Raw genomic sequence first — 19979 nt, forward strand, 5'->3', positions numbered from 1 at the left:
TAATAACTATTTAGATGATGTGCAAGAAAACAACTCCTAGTGATCATAGTACTATATACTCTCTTCGTTTCAAAATGTTTGACGCCGTTAACTTTTTAGTACGTATTTGACCATTCGTCTTATTAAAAAAATTTAAGTAATTATTTATTCTTTTTATATCATTTGATTCATTGTAAAATATACTTTCATGTACATATATAGTTTTACATATTTCACAAATTTTTTGAATAAGACGAACGGTCAAACATGTGCTAAAAAGTTAACGGTGTCAAATATTTTGAAACGGATGGAGTATCTAGTATGGGTTGTACTGGTACAGTACGTACGTAGGTTGCCAACTCTATCTAGTACGGGGTACGTAATAATAGTAGCTAGGTTGATGCAAATTGAAAATATATGTTGCGAGCGGCGGTGTTAAGTGCAGTGCACGCCAACGATAAATCATGCTTGAATTTGGTCGTCTATAAATACTAGACAAACATAGCTAGCTGCCTGGTGCTACTTTAATTTTACTGAGAGTGCGCGGTGCTGTGCTTAGATTCAATTCGCTGGCAGTACGTAGAGCGTGTAGAGATAGAATGAGAATGGGAGGAGGCAGTAGCGCGGCGGCGGCATTGGTGGTGATGGTGTTGTGGGCGGCGGTGCCGGTGGTGGTGGTGCAGGCAGCGTCATCGCCGGCGCTGATCGTGTTTGGGGACTCGATCGTGGACCCGGGGAACAACAACGGCATCAACACCATCATCAAGGCCAACTTCCCTCCCTACGGCCATGACTTCCACAACCACACCCCCACCGGCAGATTCTGCAACGGACGCATACCAACCGACTTCATCGGTAACTAGCAACATGCTTTTCTTTCTCTTGTCAATTCTCATTTCTCATAGGAGTACATGCATGCACAACAACAACTAACAACGGATCGATCGGAATGCATATGCAGCTTCCCGTCTTGGTCTGAAGGAGCTTCTCCCGCCGTACCTGTCGCCGGAGCTGTCGACTGAGGAGCTCCTCACCGGCGTCAGCTTCGCGTCGGGGGGCACCGGCTTCGACCCGCTGACGCCTCGCCTGGCCTCCGTCATCTCCATGCCCGACCAGCTGCTGCTGTTCCAGCAGTACAAGGAGCGGGTGCGCGGCGCCGCCGGGGACGCGCGGGTGGCGGACATGATGACCAGGGGCATCTTCGCCATCTGCGCCGGCAGCGACGACGTGGCCAACACCTACTTCACCATGCGGGCGAGGCCCGGCTACGACCACGCCTCGTACGCGGCGCTGCTGGTGCACCACGCGGCGGCGTTCGTGGACGAGCTGGTGAAGGCCGGGGCGAGGAAGGTGGCCATCATCGGGATGCCGCCCATCGGGTGCGTGCCGTCGCAGAGGACCATGTCGGGGGGCATGGAGAGGCGCTGCTCGGAGGGGCACAACCAGATCGCGGTGGCGTACAACGCCGGGATGAAGAGGAGGATGGAGGAGATGCAGGCCAAGAAGAAGAGCACCAAGACCAAGCTTGTTTTCATGGACATCTACGGCTTCCTGATGGACATGATGATGCGTCCACGGGCGTACGGCTTCAGCGACTCCACCATGGGTTGCTGCGGCACTGGCCTCCTGGAGGTTTCCGTCCTCTGCAACGCCCTCACCTCCTCCGTCTGCACCCCCGTCTCCGACTATCTCTTCTGGGACAGCTACCACCCCACCGAGAAAGCTTACAGCATCCTCACCGACTTCGTCTACGATAATTACGTCAAGAAACTCCTCCTCGACTAACTATATATCTCTGTCCATCATTATTATATTATATATATCTAGCTTTTGCTTTAATTTGCTCCCTCTTTTTTGTTTCAACTTTTATTGGATTATATAATATAATAGTATTGCTTGCTCTTCTTCAGCTAAGCCAGGTTTTCCCTTAATTATTTCTTCCCTTATAAACTTACTCCACTTACTATACGCAAGGATGCATATGTATGTGCTAGTTATTACTAATATCAATTAATTCCTCTCTCTCTCCGCAGGCTGCTAGTGCTAGCTAGCTAGAGCCCTGTAAATCTTTGTCATTGATGATTAATCGTACGTTTCCCAAACAGGCAGCTAGGGTATCTTCATTTCGTAACAGTAATTAATCTACAGTAGTAGCTAGTACGGGTGTAATAACATACATGTAGCTCGCATGTTTTAAGACTCACAAAATTACAGTCGTACTAGTGGTATAATAACAAGGAATTGAAGCTAGCTAGTATATTATATATATATATATATATGTGTGTGTGTGTGTGTGTGTGTGTGTGTGAAATTAGATATCAAAAGTCTGGCTGACAGCTTGTTGCCCGCTCCGCTAGAACAGCAAGCATATGCACCTCGATCTAGACTTCATGTAGTGGAGTATGATCTTGAACCGACAGATATAATATGATGGACCGAGCTCCAGTTCTTAGAGCTTTGACGATGGCAGGCCTGCATCGCATATATATTCGCATGCAGTTAAAGTTAATTTTAACTAGGCAATGAATAGGAATTAACTAACGGTACGTAGTAGTACCGACCGAGTTGTTTGGCATTAACAATGCTGGGGCAAGCAGCTGGCGGCGTTGCATCCTCCTTGAGAAATGGCTCCACTAGATTCGGGTTCCCCCAAACCGGATAACCCTTGATCTTGCCCTGCATTATTATTATTATTACCGTATCAGCAGGTTTATATAATCGATCTAGTGCAAATACAAACATGCACAGACAGACAGACCCACTCACACAGTGTGTGTTCCATTCATCATCAATAGTATAATATTTGGGCTGAGGCTAATTAAGCATGCATATGGAAGGAGTACTTACAAGAACGTTTAGAGCAGCAAGTGTTGCCATTCCTTCGCGCGTCCACTGGAGAATTGGAGAATGATGCAAATTATATACTATATTAGTCAGTACCTTTTTGATTCATATTACTAGTAGTTGTAGGAGTAGTAGTACGTAAAGATGGATGGATATTTTTATGGGAAGAAAGAAAGAAAGAAAGAAAATAAAACAAGCTAGCTAGGCATATATATATATATAAGCAGATGCAGCAGGCAGGTAGTGGACCTTGGAGGCAGATGCGATGTGAGGTACGACGACGGCATTCTTCATGTCAGCGAGGCCGGGCTTCATGTAAGGCTCATCCTCAAACACATCAAGACCGACGCGGAACATGGGGTTGGCCTTGAGGTGCTCCACCAGTGCTACCTCATCAATCACCGGTCCTCGACTTGCATTCACAAGAACCGCTTCCTGTATTTTTATATTTAGATTATTTGTATACATGCTCTGTTAATTACCCACTGCATAGTACTACAGTATCAAGAGGACCGAGAGAAGAAATTAACAGAGGCAGAGAGGCAGGCACCTTCTTCATGATGGCCAGCCTTTCCGGGTTTATCAGATGGTAAGTGGTCTTGTCCAACACAGGGTGCAGACTAATCTGCCACATACATATATATATATATGCACAAGCATTTATTTGCATAATTAATCAACATCTTAATAATTAGAATGAAGAAAGAAAGAAGAGACGATGAGAGAGATGGCTGACCACGTCGGCCTCCCTGAGGACATCCTCCATGGTGGCGGCTCTCTTCCATGTCACAGGCTGCTCTCCGTTTGCTTTCAGGAACTGCCCGTAAGCTACATGCATATGCATTCAAATCAATGTGCAGGTCATTAATTAATCTAATCTAATCTATCTATCTTAATGTCGTACTCCCTCCATTCCAAATTGATCTACATATAGTTTTTTAGATTATTTCTAAATGATCTACACATTTGTGTTCATTTATTAGAGTCTATTCGTTATTTGTGCATTGGAGTAAATGGACATTGATGCATGCATCCATGCACACAAGTATTTATAACCCACATGCAATATTTTGATTTGCTATTGGCTAGAAAATATTAGGGATGGTGCATGCATTGAATTTGTTGCTAGAGTAAATATAGTATGAGAGAGTTATTAGTTTTTATTGATCTTGGTGTACCTATGAAATATGTAGATCAATTTAGAACGGAGGGAGTACAAATTAACTAGCCAGTACTATAAAATTGGATGCATACCTGTGACGAATTTCTCAAGGCGCGTGGACTGATACAGGTCGTAGTAGATCAAGTTCATCTTGAAGCCCTCGATCTGTGGTAAAAGGAAATGTTTACATGAGTAATTTTGTGGTGCAATTGCGAAATTGAACAAATAATTACTCCTACTATAATAATAATAGTCCTAGCTAGTAAGGTACCAACTGAACTAACCATCATTCTTGCGTAAGCTGAGCCGATTCGACCAGCTCCGATGACTCCCACAGTCTGACCCTTGAGCAAGTTCCCCACGAACCTGCATGCACATATATACATATATACATATATGAGTATCTATCAACTAGCAGCAGTAGTAAAAGTAAAGAGAGAGAGAGAGAGAGAGAGACAGGTGCGGGAGCCATCCGTCGTAGAGGCCAGCCCTCATGAACTGATCTGCCTCCACGATCCTCCGCGCCGCCGCCAGCGACAGAGACGCGGCCAGCTCCGCCGTCGTCTCCGTCAGAACGCCCTGTACATGTGTACGTATGTAAGTAAATTACCATCCAGTAAGATAGTCTAGAAATCAAGAAGCAGAGGGCGGCAGAACTGACAGGCGTGTTGCCGACGGCGATGCCGTTCCTATTGGCGGCCTCCACGTCGACGTTGTTGTACCCGACGGCCATGTTGCTGAAGGCTGTTCCGCCGGCGCGCTTCAGCGCCGAGAACAGCACCTCTCCCCACTCCTCCGTCAGCTGCACTTAATTTGTTATCAACAAGAAGAAATCAATCAAAATTATTGGATTGCAATTGCTTTGCTTGCCTGGCCGATGACACCATCGCAGCGATCGCCAATGAGGGCGAGGATGTCGTCGACAGAGAGGATGGTCTTCGTCTCCGTGCAGATCTGAAGCAAGGAATGAATTGACTCTCCACTACTAGTGTAATTGTAATGCAATAAGTAATCGCTGCCTAAGAAGGAAAGGAAAGGATTACCTCGAGGCGGCAGTCGTTGTCGGCGAGGAGGCGGATCCAGCGGGTGCCGGGCATGGACTTGGTGCTCACCACGCGATACTTTCCGCTCGGATTCCACACCTCGATCGATATCGGCTTCGCCATTTCTTGTTTTGCTTTCGCCTGCCTTGCCTTGCCTTGGACTCGCTACTGCTTCTTGTCTTGAGCTCACTCTACTACTAGTATACTACTAGTGTACTACTCCCAACTTTATCGGCTAACTTGAGGCGCCAAAATTATTCGCAAAACAAAACAAAATCATGGATGGATAAGGGGCCCAAATATACGTGTGGCAACCAACACCAGGAGAGACCAGACACACCCAGCCGCCTTATCATCTTTCTTTCTTTCTTTCCTCCAGGCCAAGGCTTGGCCTGGACTCGCTGCTGCCTCACCACCTGGCACTTCCTCCAACACTACTGCGGCACAGATTAGATAGATAGACAGACAGACACTGAGACAATGGACGACAATCAGATGACTTTATAATCCCAGTAATAAATCATCCATCCACCAGACGATATCAACTGCAGTCTAGGCAGCCGCACATAACATCCTTATAGTAACAATCTTCAGTTTTTGTTTTCCCTTCCATACCCATACTTCATAAACCAGCTAGTTAACCTAACCCCCATTTCATTTCATCCTTCCTTCACTAACCACACCCCCCCCCCCCACCCCACCATTCATTCTCACTCCAAAATAATTACAACCATTGCAACCGACCGGCCACATGTAGCAGCTGCTGCATCTCTACTCAAACGCCCACTGGTTCTCCCTGCGGATCTCCTCTTCCTCCTCAGGGGCCAAGTCCTTCTTGATGTTGAAGGTCTTGCGGATTTCCTCCGGAGTCTTGCCCTTGATCATGTCTGCAACGGTCTGCGCAACTCAGATCCAGCAATCCCATCCCTTGATGTTGAGATAGTTTGCAGCCTGCAAGAGGTGGACAATCAATTTCTTTCTTCCTTTCTACATACAGAAAATAATCAACACATCTAGGCACACTTGAGTTAAAACTGGAACAGAATAACAAAGGCAGGTAAGCAGGCATACATTATGTTTCCAAAGAGCAAATCAGGTGGACCAATTCATCCGTGTGTTAGGCAAGTACTTCACAAGTCAGATCTATATATCTCAGGTTAACAACAATAAAACTAAACATTTTATCAACACATGCTTCACAATTACATACCAAACAGCTCTTTGCTTCTTCAAGGGCAACATATTTTTCCACTATTTATTATGTATATATGTGGAAAATCCATTGAGACAGACTAATACAGGAAGCCACTAACATGTCAAGGGACTTGGTAGTTAAATACTATCAAACATCTATTGTCCTTTTAAAGAGCAGCAAATCCTCCAATTAAACATGGATACATGTGCACTATCCCTAGAGAAAATACAGGTAATTAGGAGGTAAGAGGAAAGTAACAAGTATGGAACCAATTATTAGGTAACGTTAGCCCACTAGTCACAGTTAATTGTTGGTTTCTAAAAAAGCACTAAGCTGTCACAACAGACAAGTAGACAATTAATGACAGAAGGATCACTTAACCACATTGCCTAAATGAATTGAACATCAATATATCCACATGTTTAAAAAGGGTACCATGATTATAAATTTAAAGGCTAGCACAATAAATATAAGTCCGAGCATCAATTGTACTGCCAAGTATGTTGCAACAGTAACAAAAACATATAATGCATTAGGAAAACCTAGAAGGGTCCATTTTGGGAGGGGGGGAGACAAGGAAGCATACAATAGATTTGAGCCACAAAGACAGTAGATCCGAACTTCCAACTTTTTTCATCACATCAACCTGTCATACACACAACTTTTCAGTCACATCGTACCAATTTTAACCTAAACTTCCAACTTTGGAAGGAACTAAACACAACCTAAGGCTTAGCAAGCCAATGCATTTATGGATGTTAAAAGTGAAGACAGTATCAATTGACACAAACTGACAGCGTTACTGGTAGAAGAGTAATAAACCCACCACCCATCAACATTGTCCCCAAGCACAAGAAAAGAAGAGCACTAGTTGAAATAAATGGAAATAAAAAGCATGGCAGCCCCTAGAGTTGTACACAATGGGTTTGATTTGGGAGATAAAACAAGGACACGCAATAATCATCAGATAAGCTGTGCTAACAACACGCAACCAGATTCACATAGGCATAATAAATCATCTACTACCTCCGTCCCAAAATAAGCACAGTCATGAGTTTCCACGCCCAACTTTGGTCGTCCGTTTTATTTAAATTTTTTTTATAATTAGCATTTTTATTGCTATGAGATGATAAAACATGAATAGTACTTTACTCGTGACTTATGTTTTTAATTTTTTTTAAAAAAAAATCAAATAAGACGAACAGTCAAAGTTCGGCGCGGAAAACCATGGCTGCACTTATTTTGGGACGGAGGGAGTAGTTACTTATTTAAGACGTAGTGGAGTAGTACCAATATAGAAATATACTACTACTGGAGTATATTGGTAAAGCCAAGACCTAGGGTAGGGAGAAGAGTGCAACCTAGATAGATCTGGACGAACTCTGCGCTGTATGTAAATAAAAAAAATAATCGGAGAGGAGAGGAGAGGAGAGCGGGGAGTGGAGAGGGAATGGGTTACCAAGATGAGGTCGAAGAGGGTGGCCTGGTCGACCTTGACGAAGTCGGCGTCCAGTTCTTGAGGTCAGCGGAGGAGGTTGAGTCGTCGGCGGAGGCGTGAACGTGCTTGTTGCAGTACTCGATAACCTTGGAGAGGATCTTGGAATTCACGTTGGGGAGGGGGATCCCATTGTCGGCGCATTTATCCTCGATCATGTGCCGGATGGTCTGAGACTCCATGCCCACCGCCTCCACCTCGAATTCCTCTCCATCCGAGCTCTTCAGCGTTATCATCTTCTTTTCACCCTCCGCCGCCGCCGCCATAGCTGTTGCTTCTGATTCTTGATCTCCGCTGGGAAGGAGGAGGAAACCCTAGACGACGACGACGGTGGACCGAGACTATTTATTTATTTATTATTATTCTCTTTGGTTGGTCTTCCCTCTATCTGGATGGTGGGCTTACATTTGGTTGGCTTCTCTCTCTCTCTCACACACACCAACATGACTTGCTTTTTAACCTTTTTTTTAGATAACTTTCTTTTTAGGACCTCTTTAAATCGTAGGATTACGAAACATAGGAACGACCGTTTGTTTCGACCGTATAAAAAAATACAAGAATTACAGAAGAGAGAAAGATTTAAAGGAAAGTTTCCATGAGGTTTTACCTCATGTTAAATTTCCTCCAAAACTTGTATGGCATGAGTATTCCATAAGATTTCATAGGATTCAATTTTATTCATTCCTTTGAAAAAGGATCATCTAGGGGAAAAATCCCATAGGAATGAATTCCTCCAAAAATTACTTTAACTTTCCTTTGAATCAAAGAGGACATAGCTTCTGGAAACTATAAACGAAAATAAATACACTAGTAGGAATGTGTTGCAAGATACTACTGTAGTAGCAAATAGAGTTGAAACTGATTTGAACATTTCACATGCCACATACTGGGGAGGTAGTTCTTGCAAAGTAAATTATGGCTTTTAAGTAGATAAGAAAGAAGAGAACGAACTGCAAATTTGTGTGGATTAGAAAGGAAACATTGGGCTTGTTTGATTCGGAACCAATTTTTGCCCTACCAAAATTTTATTAGTGACTAACATTGGGTACTATTGGATAAGGCAATAAGATGGTATTAAACCAAACAAGCCCATTATATGTGTATAATAGAACTAATTATTAATGATGTAGTACATAAGTTAACTATTATACATATGAATTGTCTATTAGATTTACTATAAATGATTCGGAGCTATATAAATGATTTGGAGCTAAATGATTCGGAGCTATATAAATGATTCGGAGCTAACTGATGTCGTCTTTGAGCAAAATCTTTGCTTTTCGCTCCTTGGGGGGGGGGGGGGGGGGGGGCAAGACAATACCGTCTATGTACTAGCACTACACCACATTTATTAGTACAAAAACAGTACGATATTATCGATCACACATGTACACATGATGGTTAACAACATAATAATAGCAAAGTAATAACATTCCAGATACACAGCAAAGGGTTTCACCAACGAATCAATCCTTCTTTCGACAAATATGTAAACTACTATTGCCCCTTCTTTTTTTTTCTTTATTTACATGTACGGCAAAGGATAGAGCTCCTCTTCTCGGTGCTCGCGAGGCTGCCCACGCCACATATATGGAACTTGATTTCACTGCAAAAACCAATACTACATTATCTATTTATGTATCAGCTTATATATATGGGAGTATTTAACATGAGAAATACTCCAGTTCAGCACCTGTGTCTGAAGGGAGACTCTGTCCTTCAAGCTTTGTCCACAGCGGCTGGTAGCCTCAACCTATTATGTCACACGGGCAACAAAGAAACTAATTCTGGATAAAATTGATAGGGCATTCAATGGTGAGCCCTGTATGTTAGTTATCATCAACTCATGATAGATCAAATGATCCACGGCCTTCTAGGATCGCATAAAGCAATTTCTTGCGCATCACTTCCTGCAAAAAGCAAAAGCATAAAGCCAGTTAAGATAATTAGCACATGTACAAGAGAAAACGAAAAATTCACCATGTACCAGAGAAAGAAACCGTACTTTTGTGGAGTATGGAGGCAATTTAAGATAATTAGCACATGTCATAACACTTGGCAGATCATCATCTGCAGACTCTGTAACTCCAGCGATATTTGAAGTATTCACCGCACTTGAGGGGTGCTAATGATCAAAAGCAACAACAAAGTTATATCACCCAAAATGAGGCGACAATATTCATACGTTATAACATGCTAATAAGATATACCAAGAATGTTACCTTCCTAACTATAGTAAGCTTGGGATTAAGGGCAGCTAAACCACCAGGCGGAAGCCGAGGAGCACCAGTTACAAACTGGCAGAATGCATGTTGTTGCTCTGGGGTGAATTCAGCCATGATCTCGAGTAGCTACAAACATGTAGAGCAATTAAGTAACTAAACTTACAGAAGGCCAATTCAGATATTGAAATGCATATAGCGCACTTACATTTACAATTGCAGGACTTTTAGCAGTATACCCATGATCAAATTTTATATTATCCACCAATGAATCAGGCTGCAGCACAGGTTTATTCAGTGAAATGTAACAAACTAAAACTGTGTGCGTGTGTGTGTGTGTGTGTGTGAGAGAGAGAGAGAGAGCATTACCTCCCAAATTTCTCGGCGACCACATATTAGATAGTCAAGCTCTTCAGGTGAAAATATTTTCAGGGATGAGATGTCAAAGACCTAAAACAGAAAGGTAAACATGAACAATTACAGTAAACAAAAAAAAACAGCTAATAAAATGATTACAAGAGAGAGAAAATGACGTTGCACCTGGTTAAATCCTGATCTAAATGCTTCGACTTGCCTCATTATCCCTGATTTAACTGTAGCATCCACTACCAAAGTAACATACTCTTCCAAGTTGTAAATATTTACCTGCAAAACAGAGTAATACTATTTATTACCACAAAAAGGAGCAAATGCAGACACTAGTCACTGGGACAAACACAAAACTAAGATGGGTTTCATCACTTACAATTGTGTTTTCCTCGCCTTCTTTAAGAATATAATCAGGATAACCTGGAAGAGTAAAATCTAAACACAAATCTTCGATAGGAGTGCCACGGAAACGCAAGTCCGTGACTTCTAGCTGATTCATGCCATAAGTGGATTCAAGGAACCTCTTCCGTTCAACAAGAATTTGCAGTTCTTGCAATGTCTTTCCGAATTCAGCATCAAATGAGATTATGTCAAATAAGTCCAGCTCCTGGCACATACAGTTCATTTGTTCAGACTAACTTCAATAAAACAAATGTAACAAAAGGAAAAACTGATATTAATCCAGTAAGAGTATATCACTTACTTGTCCAAGTATAAGCTTATAAAGTGCTGTTGATAGAGGCAAATCTAAAAGTCTTCCATCTTGCAAAACTTTTGCCATCACTCGCCCAACCAAGCGGAAATGTTCGATGACCTTAGAAAATCTACTGCCTTCTGAAGCATCAACGGTAAGTGGCCAAGGCCGAGGAAACAATCCAAAGGGAGCTTGTATCAAGTGGCTGCCATTGTCAGGTAAATCTGAGCTGAGTTCTTTGGCTGCCAAGTCATCGTCGGGACTTGCGCTCCTATCAATTTGCATTCCCGTATCAGATGGAGAACTAGATCTCCATAATCCAAGGCGAACACTCTGGAGTTCATGGCTTAAGAGAGTATAGAACTCCAAAGTGGGCCCAAGCCCTGTTCCAACTTCACCAAAGTATTCTACCTCAAGAACAGCTCTCTGACTGGAGAACATCTCCATAACTTTAGCAGCAGAATCCAGAATACGGTTACGGGAAACACGAACTTTTTGACGTTGTAGCCTTCCAAATCGGATCTCCCTTTCGCCACCAGCATTTTGGTTGTCACCCTGTTGTTGCTGAAGTCGATTCAAAGCACGGGACAACCCAAATGCTGTGGAGTAAAAGTACTGTCTCCTTGTTTCAAAGGGAAACAAGAAAGGGCAGGCTTTGGTCATCTGGTAACACCAAGAAGGTAAACTGCCACTACAGAGGGCAAGAACATCCTGCATTTGCCGAGCAAGCTTTGGTGTCAACTTACTATTAACAAACTCTTCTGACGGTACCTTGGCTCCAGTTCTATATAGCTCATCCAGTGTGGTGATTTTTCCCTCAGCAAAATCATCAGAAGCAGCATGTACTCTTAAACGAGGGGACAACTGATTGAGCCCCTCTAATACACGCAATAGTGCTAAAATGTTGTAAGTTGAGTTTGTTCTCTCTAGATCACATGGGAGTTCTGCCTGTAAGATGCTATCAAGGAGAGAAACACCTTTCAATTCAGATATAGATCTTGAAGGATCTGATTTTGAGTTCAACGAGGTGGAACCACCTTGGGATACCTTCTCAGCCTGGCTATCAGCCTTCTGGTATGTTATCGTGAACACATCACCCCAAAATCGATTTCCATCATTTGACAAATCAGATCCATTAAACTTCTCATCATCATCCTCTTCAAACATCAGCTGACGTTGGAGAGCTTGATACACAGTCAGATGTTTGCTGAGCTGCTTCCCCCCAGCCATAAATATCAGTTTATTGTGCTCATTTATGCTACCTCCAAGTGACAGGCCACGTCGATCGCGACTACCTCTAACCCCCCGACCACCAACAGAAGCCAGCCCAGCCATTGTCGCAGCAACAAATGACATTGCACCTCGTGAACCAAAGGTATTTGGATCTACTCCCCTGCTCATGATGTTCCTAGTGCTGGAACCAGATGAGGGCTGCACTTGGCTATCACTTGCTGAACCAATGTTAGAGTCATCAGTGTCACCCAATTTCACGTCATGCACCCCATCTTGAACACAAATAGGAAGAGAGCCATCTTGGAGAACCTGATAAATAGTAGTACAGTTATTTATTTACAGACCAGAGCAAATAATATCTGTAATAATGAAAAACTAAGAGCTTTATTGGCATATGATATAATATGCTGATCTTACAGGCAGGCCTATCAAATAAAAGCTTACAGCTTATATATCAACAAGCACAACATGTTGTTTGCATAAAATCCCATTGTGACTTGTGAGCCCTAGCATAAGCGCACCACCCCACTTCATTTATAATACATCTTCTCTGTGGAAGAAAAGCTTATATTTGAATATCAAGCCGAAAAGACTCGATAGCTGGTTAGACCAAACTTATGCTTATCATTGGTGTATGCCGAAACTTAAATAAGGTCAAGCTAGCTCTAAAATGCCATGTGAACAAACTTATATATAAACCTACAAATTAGTGCAGGTTGCAACAATACAAAATTAGAAGCACAATAAATTTTGGAAAGTGGTAAACATTACCTCATGATCATCTTCTTCATCCTCTGACATGTCATCATCATCAATCATTAAAGCGTCATCAATTTCAATAGGAGATGTGTCAAGCTCCTCATCCTGCATGCACAAAAACACAAATTTACTACTTGCATTGCTCCCAGTCCATGCAAGTCATATCCAATAATTAGCAGATAGTATGCATACACACAGCTAGTTTCTCATATAAAAATGCATTGGAACTTCAAGTCATCTTTTTTAACAATAATTGTCCTCATCAGTAAAATATAATATACCTTGTTTCACATACAACTCTGTTGGGAATGGCAATCGGAGACTGAACTCTATGTCGAACATGGGTATCAGATACAGAATTGTTATGATTTGTTTACTCTATAAATTAAATGGCCACATCTAGCGCAAACTAATAGCTAGGTGGAAAACCACATAGGTTTGCTATGAAACCAACATGAAATATTATAAAAGAAAAATGAAAATGTACTCCCTCCGTTTCATATTGTAAGACTTTCTAGCATTGTTCACATTCATATAGATATGTCTAGATTTATTAACATCTATATGAATGTGGGCAATGCTAGAAAGTCTTACATTGTGAAACGGAGGAAGTAGTTTATAAGGCGCTGAGGTCAAATCTTGGTATACAAAAAGGAGATTGTACATTATCTTTAATTTAATACTTGTTGGACAATTATTATGTCTATATGCCTCTCAACATAGAATTAACATGCACTAGAATCTTGTATAGAGCTAAATAAAACTGACAACTGCATTCGTAATCTCTATTAGAATTTTTCATGTTCATTCAGAGAAATGAAAGAAATACCTCAGAGCTGCTGTCACCATGTGCTCGCTTCATTTCCAGATCTTTCTCTGAAGCAGCTTTTCTGCGAGTAGCATTCCGTGTATTAGGTCCTTTTGGTTCTTCTGAGTTTGGTTTTGCAACAGCCTTCCCCTTTCCCTTGGCAGTGTTTGTGCTTTCCTCCTGAGAATCCTTCTTAGATGCACCACTACTTGCAGCAGATGATTTTGATCTTGTTGTTGGACGCCTGCCAGATGGAGCTGGTGCAGCTGTGGATGACGCACCAGCTGCGGTGCCAGGTATGCCAGATTCAGAATTATTTCCTGATGGAACTGTAGGCTTCGAAGCAGCCTCACTACGCTGAACTCTGGGCCAAAGAAACTCTTCAACAGCTGCTAGACTCGCAAAGGGATCAATAAGCACAATATTTGACGAATAATCCCGAAGTGATTTTTCACCCTGACCTCGACAAAGGCGCAACTTGAAGGGCTGAGCTAGAGCACTCAAACCTGAAGTCAAACGGGAGCCTCCAATACCTATTCTGCTGGACTGGCTGAGCACAACAGGGAAGCGCTCCAATGAACACAAAGCACTTTGCAGTTTTTGGACCAAAAAAGCCATAGGAGTCTCATTCCTTTCATGGTCAATAGAAAGGGCAACAGATATAAAAGACTTGTATCGCCTAAGCGCCTGCTGACGAAGCTTTGGCAGGTTTGCCTCAGATACCCTCTCCTTTCCAAATGTCCCACAGGACAAATAGTCAAGCAATGCTGCAACAACTCCGCTTCTAATGAACTCAAATGTTGATACGCCGTTAGTTTTGCTAAGCTCAGTAAGTATTTGTGTTATTATCAGCTCAAATTGTGCCTCCACATCATGTGAGATGTCAAAATGAGTGGCACTTAACGCTTTTGATTTCCCTTTGGCTTTTGTCACGACATTCTCACTTGCAGAATTTAACTTTGCACAGAGTGTTCTCAGTTTAAGAAGATCGTCAGTAACTCCAAGATCTCTTGATTCATGGTCAGAAGGGAAGTATTTATCTTTGAACGACTTTGCACGATCACTAACTGCAAATCGAAGACTGGTGTTTTGAACTTCTGTAGAGCATGGTGTTGAGCTGGCAATCCCAGGATTGGAAGTGTTTGATTCATCTAATGAGCTGTTTTCTGTTGGTGCAGCAGCACCACGCCGGCGCTGGCGTCTAGAATGCGAGGGCATCACAGATTCATTGTCTTTATCATGTGGCAATACCTGAGAAGGCACCATATCAGAGGATTCTGGACATATAAGCGACTCCACAGCATGAACGACACCTTCCCTCACAAACAACTTAGAGAATGTCTCAGGAAGTTTTTCCATCATAATTTCTGCTATTTGAAGAGCAGGAATCAACACTTGCGGATCTTTCCACGCAAGAATGCCTGCTAGGAAGCTGCAAATGGAAATTATGTAGCTTAGCAAGGATCAGAAATGAAGGTGTGTCTACTTGCACAATACAAGAAATAAAAGCTTCCAATATACATATGCCAGTAAATCATTAGGTTGTGCCAAGGAGTGACTGGATCATTTCAGCAGGGCTGTAGCACATTAGTTTTCCAGTTTTCCAGTGATTGATAAGCATTAGTTTTCAGCAGTCTTATTCTTCCAACATAAATATGCTTATCAATAAAAACTTCCAACATAAATACAAGAAAAGAATAAGACTGAAGCAGAATCTTGTATTAGCACCTGGATATGTTTGTTGTGCCAAGGAGGGACTGGATCATTTCAGCAGAGCTGTAGTACATTAGTTTTCCAATGATTGATAAGCATTTGTGGCGTATCGGTGCATTTACACTTGAGCCATACACCTGTCCAAGAACAGATGCCATTAAGTACAGAAACCCTGACATATTCCCAAAAGTAGTAGTACTCCATCTGCCCCAAAATATAGCAACATCTGGCTATGCACCTGGACAAAGTTGCTCTATTTTGGAAGGTAGTAGTTATGTTCACTGACAAGAAAGAGGATCTGGGCACAAACCTGCGTCATTATGGGTAATAAGTCCATACCGAACTGCTTTAGAAGCTCAGGGTGCTCACGTAATAGTCTCTCATGTCCTGACCTTTCATTTTCTGTTGAACTTGTCCCATCTTGTTTGGTGGAAGCTGATTTCTTTGAAGAAGAGCCTTTAACAAGCACATGGAAGTATGCTGGTAAAGAAATGATTCCCGAAGGCAAATGTGGAAGCAAATCATCAGCAAGGCTCACTATCTCAAACATCTGCAGAGGTAAGAGTAAATATGTAAACATCACACATAAAGAAATTAACAAGCATGTATCACCCCCTCAATCAAACATAGGTGCCAACAATCAACATAAGGGTGCGTAAGTGAGATAACAAGCAGCAGCTGCTGATAACATCATGCGTTAACAATGCTCACAAATGTCAGATATTTTGAATCTCAGCAAATATGTTTATTGGCATATGTATGATATAAGAAATAAGACCAAAAAAATGTAACTCAGCAATTAGTTACTACTGGTAAGCGTTGGTAGCTTTGGATCAATCACACTTCAAATTAGATACTGAGTATTGTGTTCCTTTATGTCTCCTTAAAACACTATCCCAAAGAAATTAACTTAATGCAGGACGCGTTATTTGAGAATAGTGTCTCAAGGACTGTTGTACAGCATTTGAAACAATGGCACTGAACATGAACAGAGATCCACCGATAACATGTTCCCTTTCTGCGTGGTTCATTAAAACGTCAACAGACTAGTTTTTGTTTACTAAATAACAGTCCTACCTTCAATCCTCAAGAATATTACCATAGGGAACTGCCCACTGGTATGGAAAATTGTACATGTGGCATAGGCGCATAGCCTTAACTTTTAGGAAGTTGTGGTAAGCCATGGAGATAGGCGCAGAAGACACAAGTTTAGAAAACATGGTCTGCTAAAGCAAGTTTCAGAAATACATAAGAACTGAGTCTCAGCTACCCGCATGTCACTTCATCTGAGATAGATGATAAAAATGCCATAAAGCTTCAGATTAAGTAAATTCAGTGACACAGGCAATCACCTGTTCAGCAGGCCTTGACAAAGCTGGGGAGACTGATGCTCCAGCAACCAAACCAGAACCTGAAAGAATATCTTTAAGAGTACCACTGATTCCAAGAAGAAGAAGTGTTTTGGCTGCTAAAAGCGACCCACTCGCACATGTTGAGAGAAGACGAATTAATCCCTGAAAAAAGTTCCAGTCTATCCTTAGCAAGAGTACAGAAAAGATAGGAAACAACTCGAAAGAATGACAGAACATATTTGCGTGTACCGTATATGTTGATGTACTCAACGAGGCCTGGCCTGCGGAGTTGCTGATTGATACCAGGCTAGCAGACTGAGCAACCAACCCATGATTGCACAAATCATCCAATTTCTCTGGATAAGAAGCAAAAGCCTCTGCAACGCGTGTCAAACAAACAGAAGCATGTTCGAGCACCTGGAATGAGCATAAACAGAAAGTTAAAACCGCATGTTATAAAGGTGAAGCCGGATCACCAATGCGATGTTTGGAAATGAAAAATACCTTAGAATCATGGTGGTTCAAGAGATTCGTGAGCAACGGAACAGCTTCCATGACAAACTCGGACGCATCAGATGGCAGCTTCCTGCATATATTAGCAGCAGTAGACAACGCAACTCTCTAGAAGCATGTCCAAGAGGAAACAGATAGTAAGTTAATAGAGCATGCAGAACCAGAGGAAATTAAATTTAAGTGGGTTTGAAGATTTGAGATATCCGGAGTGGTGAATTAATTAATAGCATACCTGAACACCAGTAGAGAAGAAGTCCAGATATGACAGGACAGCCATTAGCGCACCAGCTCGTAAACAGGCAGTTGGATGCTCCTGGGAGATCTTCTTGAGGGCTTGTAGCGACTAAGAACATCAAGAAGTGGATGTTAGCATCTCGGTAAACACATGCTTGAAGGGGCAAAGAACAGGTGTTCCGAGTGAATCTAGCTAGCCTACCTCATGACGGCAAATGGTTAGATTCATCATTTATTTATGACACCACAGCTTATAGTTATGCACTTTAAACTAATCATATGAATAATTTTATTTATTCATCAGTGGTGTAGTTATTCAGTTGGGTATGGAATATAACGAGACGACCTAATAACCACATGAGTAGAGTTCATGCATCAATGGTACTAGAGCGTATAGCTATACTGGACCTATCAAAGACAATGGCTACTGAGTCGTCGTTGTGGTGGCATAACAACAGCAGAGCAAGATGAGAGTATTCAGGTAAAAATATTCAACTAGGTCATATGAACAATTTTATTAATTCAGTGGTGTACATACACGAGTAGATGAATGAATCGATGGTAGCAGAAAAGCATAACAAAGCAATAATAATAATATGAAGAATGAGATGAGAGTAATGAGTAATGAGACAAGGGGCGGGGTGAGTATACCTGCTCGGCGAGGTCCATGTACTCGATGGTGAGCAGGCGAGCACAGAAACAGGGTATAGCCCCATAGTGCACGACGGCAGAGCAAGAGGAGGGGAGGACGTCGACGAGATTGGCGAGGGCACGGGCGGCGAGCAGCATGACATCGGGGCTGGCGCCGCCTGCACCATCCTCCCCGGGGCCGAGAAGGCCAACGAGGATGGGCACGAAGGCATCGACGGGGAAGGCAGCGAGCGACTCCTCGGTGCCGATGGAGAGCATCTCGCAGAGCTGCATGAGAGACTGGAGCTGGCGCGACTCGTCGCCATCGGACTGGAGGCCGGAGAGGATCCGCTTGAGCTGGGCGGAGGTGGAGGAGGAGGAGGCGGCGGCGGCGGAGGAGGGGAGGAGGTCGTCGAGGCCGGCGCCGAGCCTGCGGAGGAGGCCCTGGAGGGCGGTGCTGGCGGAGGTGAAGGAGTGCGGGAAGGGGGCGACGGCGTCGTCGTCGTCGGGGGCGGAGGGAGGGGAGGGGTCGGAGGAGGGGTCGGGGTCCTTGCCCTTGTCGGAGGCGGAGGCGCGAGCCCGGCGGCGGGAGGAAGGGGAGGGGTCCATCGCAGGTGCAGGCGCAGGCGCAGGAGGGGGAGCGGCGGCGGAGGAGGAGGAGGCAGCGGAGGAGCGGCGGGTGCGCTTGGGAGCAGAGGCTGAGGAGGAGGAGGAGGCGGCTGCTGCTGCGGCTGCGGCGGCGGCGCGCTTGCGGCTGCGCGTTTCCATACAAGCGGTGACGGGCGGGGGGGAGGGGGTGGCTCGCAGCCGTGCCTAGGCGGCGACCGGCGGCGGGCGCATCGATCGATCGATCGGAGCTCGACTCGATCTGCGGCGGATCGGATTCGCTCGCCGGAGAGGAGAGGATGGATCGAGGGGGGCGAGGGATTTGGGGATTTTGGGGCTTAAGACGGTGCGGTGGACGTGGCTTGGCTTTGGTTCCCCCCCTCCTATAGCCGCTCTTCAACCAAACGGAATGGAATGCTTCTCCTAAAATCAACCTCCCATTTTATTTTTATTTTACTTAATTTTATTATAACAAGACTACATATTTTTTAACTAAATTATCACAAACTGTAGATATAATAAGTTTATATATTGGAAAACTTCCAATTTTATGCTTGAGTTATCACAAAACTACAAGTTTTAGGTTATGGGAGGGATCACAATCTTAACAAAATTCAAACATCTTGAGCTAGCTCAAACGGTGCATCTCAAACGGATTTCTTCAAAAATTGTAGAATATCATTCAACATATATCAAAATCCGTTCATAACTAATTAAAAATCAACGTCCAGACATGGCTCAAAACTTGCACTAGCCAATCAAGATTGCAAATAATGTTTCAGTCCCATATACAACAATATCTAATAAACTAGGTCTTACATATTTATATGTATCCCACGTAAGAAGAGTTTTATTTTTAGCGGTAAATATCTATGTTCATGATCTTAGAAAGCGTTTCTAGGTACATTCAAATAAGTATGGACATTTTACCATATCAAAGCATAGGTATAAGTATGGACATTTTACCCATAGCAAAGCATGGGTATTTTGCTAGTATTGTAACAAAGATAATTCACTGTTGCCATCTCTATCTATACTTATAGGGTCCTCCTAGCGTTGAGGGCAATATTTTTTTTATTGAAAATTGAGGACAATATTTAGTAAGACGTTTAAAACTTTGATATCAAA

The 19979-nt window shown here is 43.0% G+C and overlaps 3 protein-coding genes and 1 pseudogene across 3 annotated transcripts; 1 reads left to right on the forward strand and 3 right to left on the reverse strand.

Moving 5' to 3' along the window:
* The first annotated feature begins 487 nt into the window (after positions 1-487).
* Positions 488-2452, forward strand: LOC4327980 (GDSL esterase/lipase EXL3). The gene is made up of 2 exons (XM_015769683.3): positions 488-834; positions 941-2452. Exons 1-2 carry the CDS (start codon positions 579-581, stop codon positions 1762-1764), a joined length of 1080 nt encoding a protein of 359 aa, XP_015625169.1. The 5' UTR covers positions 488-578; the 3' UTR covers positions 1765-2452.
* LOC4327981 (glycerate dehydrogenase) lies at positions 2073-5845 on the reverse strand. The gene is made up of 12 exons (XM_015769681.2): positions 5029-5845; positions 4856-4939; positions 4647-4787; positions 4443-4564; positions 4270-4351; positions 4078-4150; positions 3560-3651; positions 3374-3448; positions 3073-3258; positions 2827-2871; positions 2541-2655; positions 2073-2451 (listed from the first exon to the last, which is right to left on the reverse strand). The coding sequence occupies exons 1-12, from the start codon at positions 5149-5151 to the stop codon at positions 2429-2431; spliced, it is 1161 nt and encodes a 386-aa protein (XP_015625167.1). The 5' UTR covers positions 5152-5845; the 3' UTR covers positions 2073-2428.
* On the reverse strand, positions 5800-8119 carry LOC4327982 (SKP1-like protein 1; annotated as a pseudogene).
* A 928-nt stretch (positions 8120-9047) lies between these two features.
* On the reverse strand, positions 9048-19166 carry LOC4327983 (E3 ubiquitin-protein ligase UPL3). Its single transcript, XM_015769680.3, has 18 exons — positions 18267-19166; positions 17614-17724; positions 17373-17489; positions 17118-17285; positions 16869-17030; positions 15827-16066; positions 15532-15653; positions 13825-15235; positions 13008-13100; positions 11013-12545; positions 10686-10916; positions 10481-10585; positions 10310-10390; positions 10149-10217; positions 9941-10069; positions 9724-9843; positions 9412-9628; positions 9048-9324 (listed from the first exon to the last, which is right to left on the reverse strand). The coding sequence occupies exons 1-17, from the start codon at positions 19011-19013 to the stop codon at positions 9563-9565; spliced, it is 5505 nt and encodes a 1834-aa protein (XP_015625166.1). The 5' UTR covers positions 19014-19166; the 3' UTR covers positions 9048-9324; positions 9412-9562.
* Positions 19167-19979: the final 813 nt, after the last annotated feature.

This window comes from Oryza sativa, chromosome 2, assembly GCF_034140825.1.
Source record: "Oryza sativa Japonica Group chromosome 2, ASM3414082v1".
Taxonomy (NCBI): domain Eukaryota; kingdom Viridiplantae; phylum Streptophyta; class Magnoliopsida; order Poales; family Poaceae; genus Oryza; species Oryza sativa.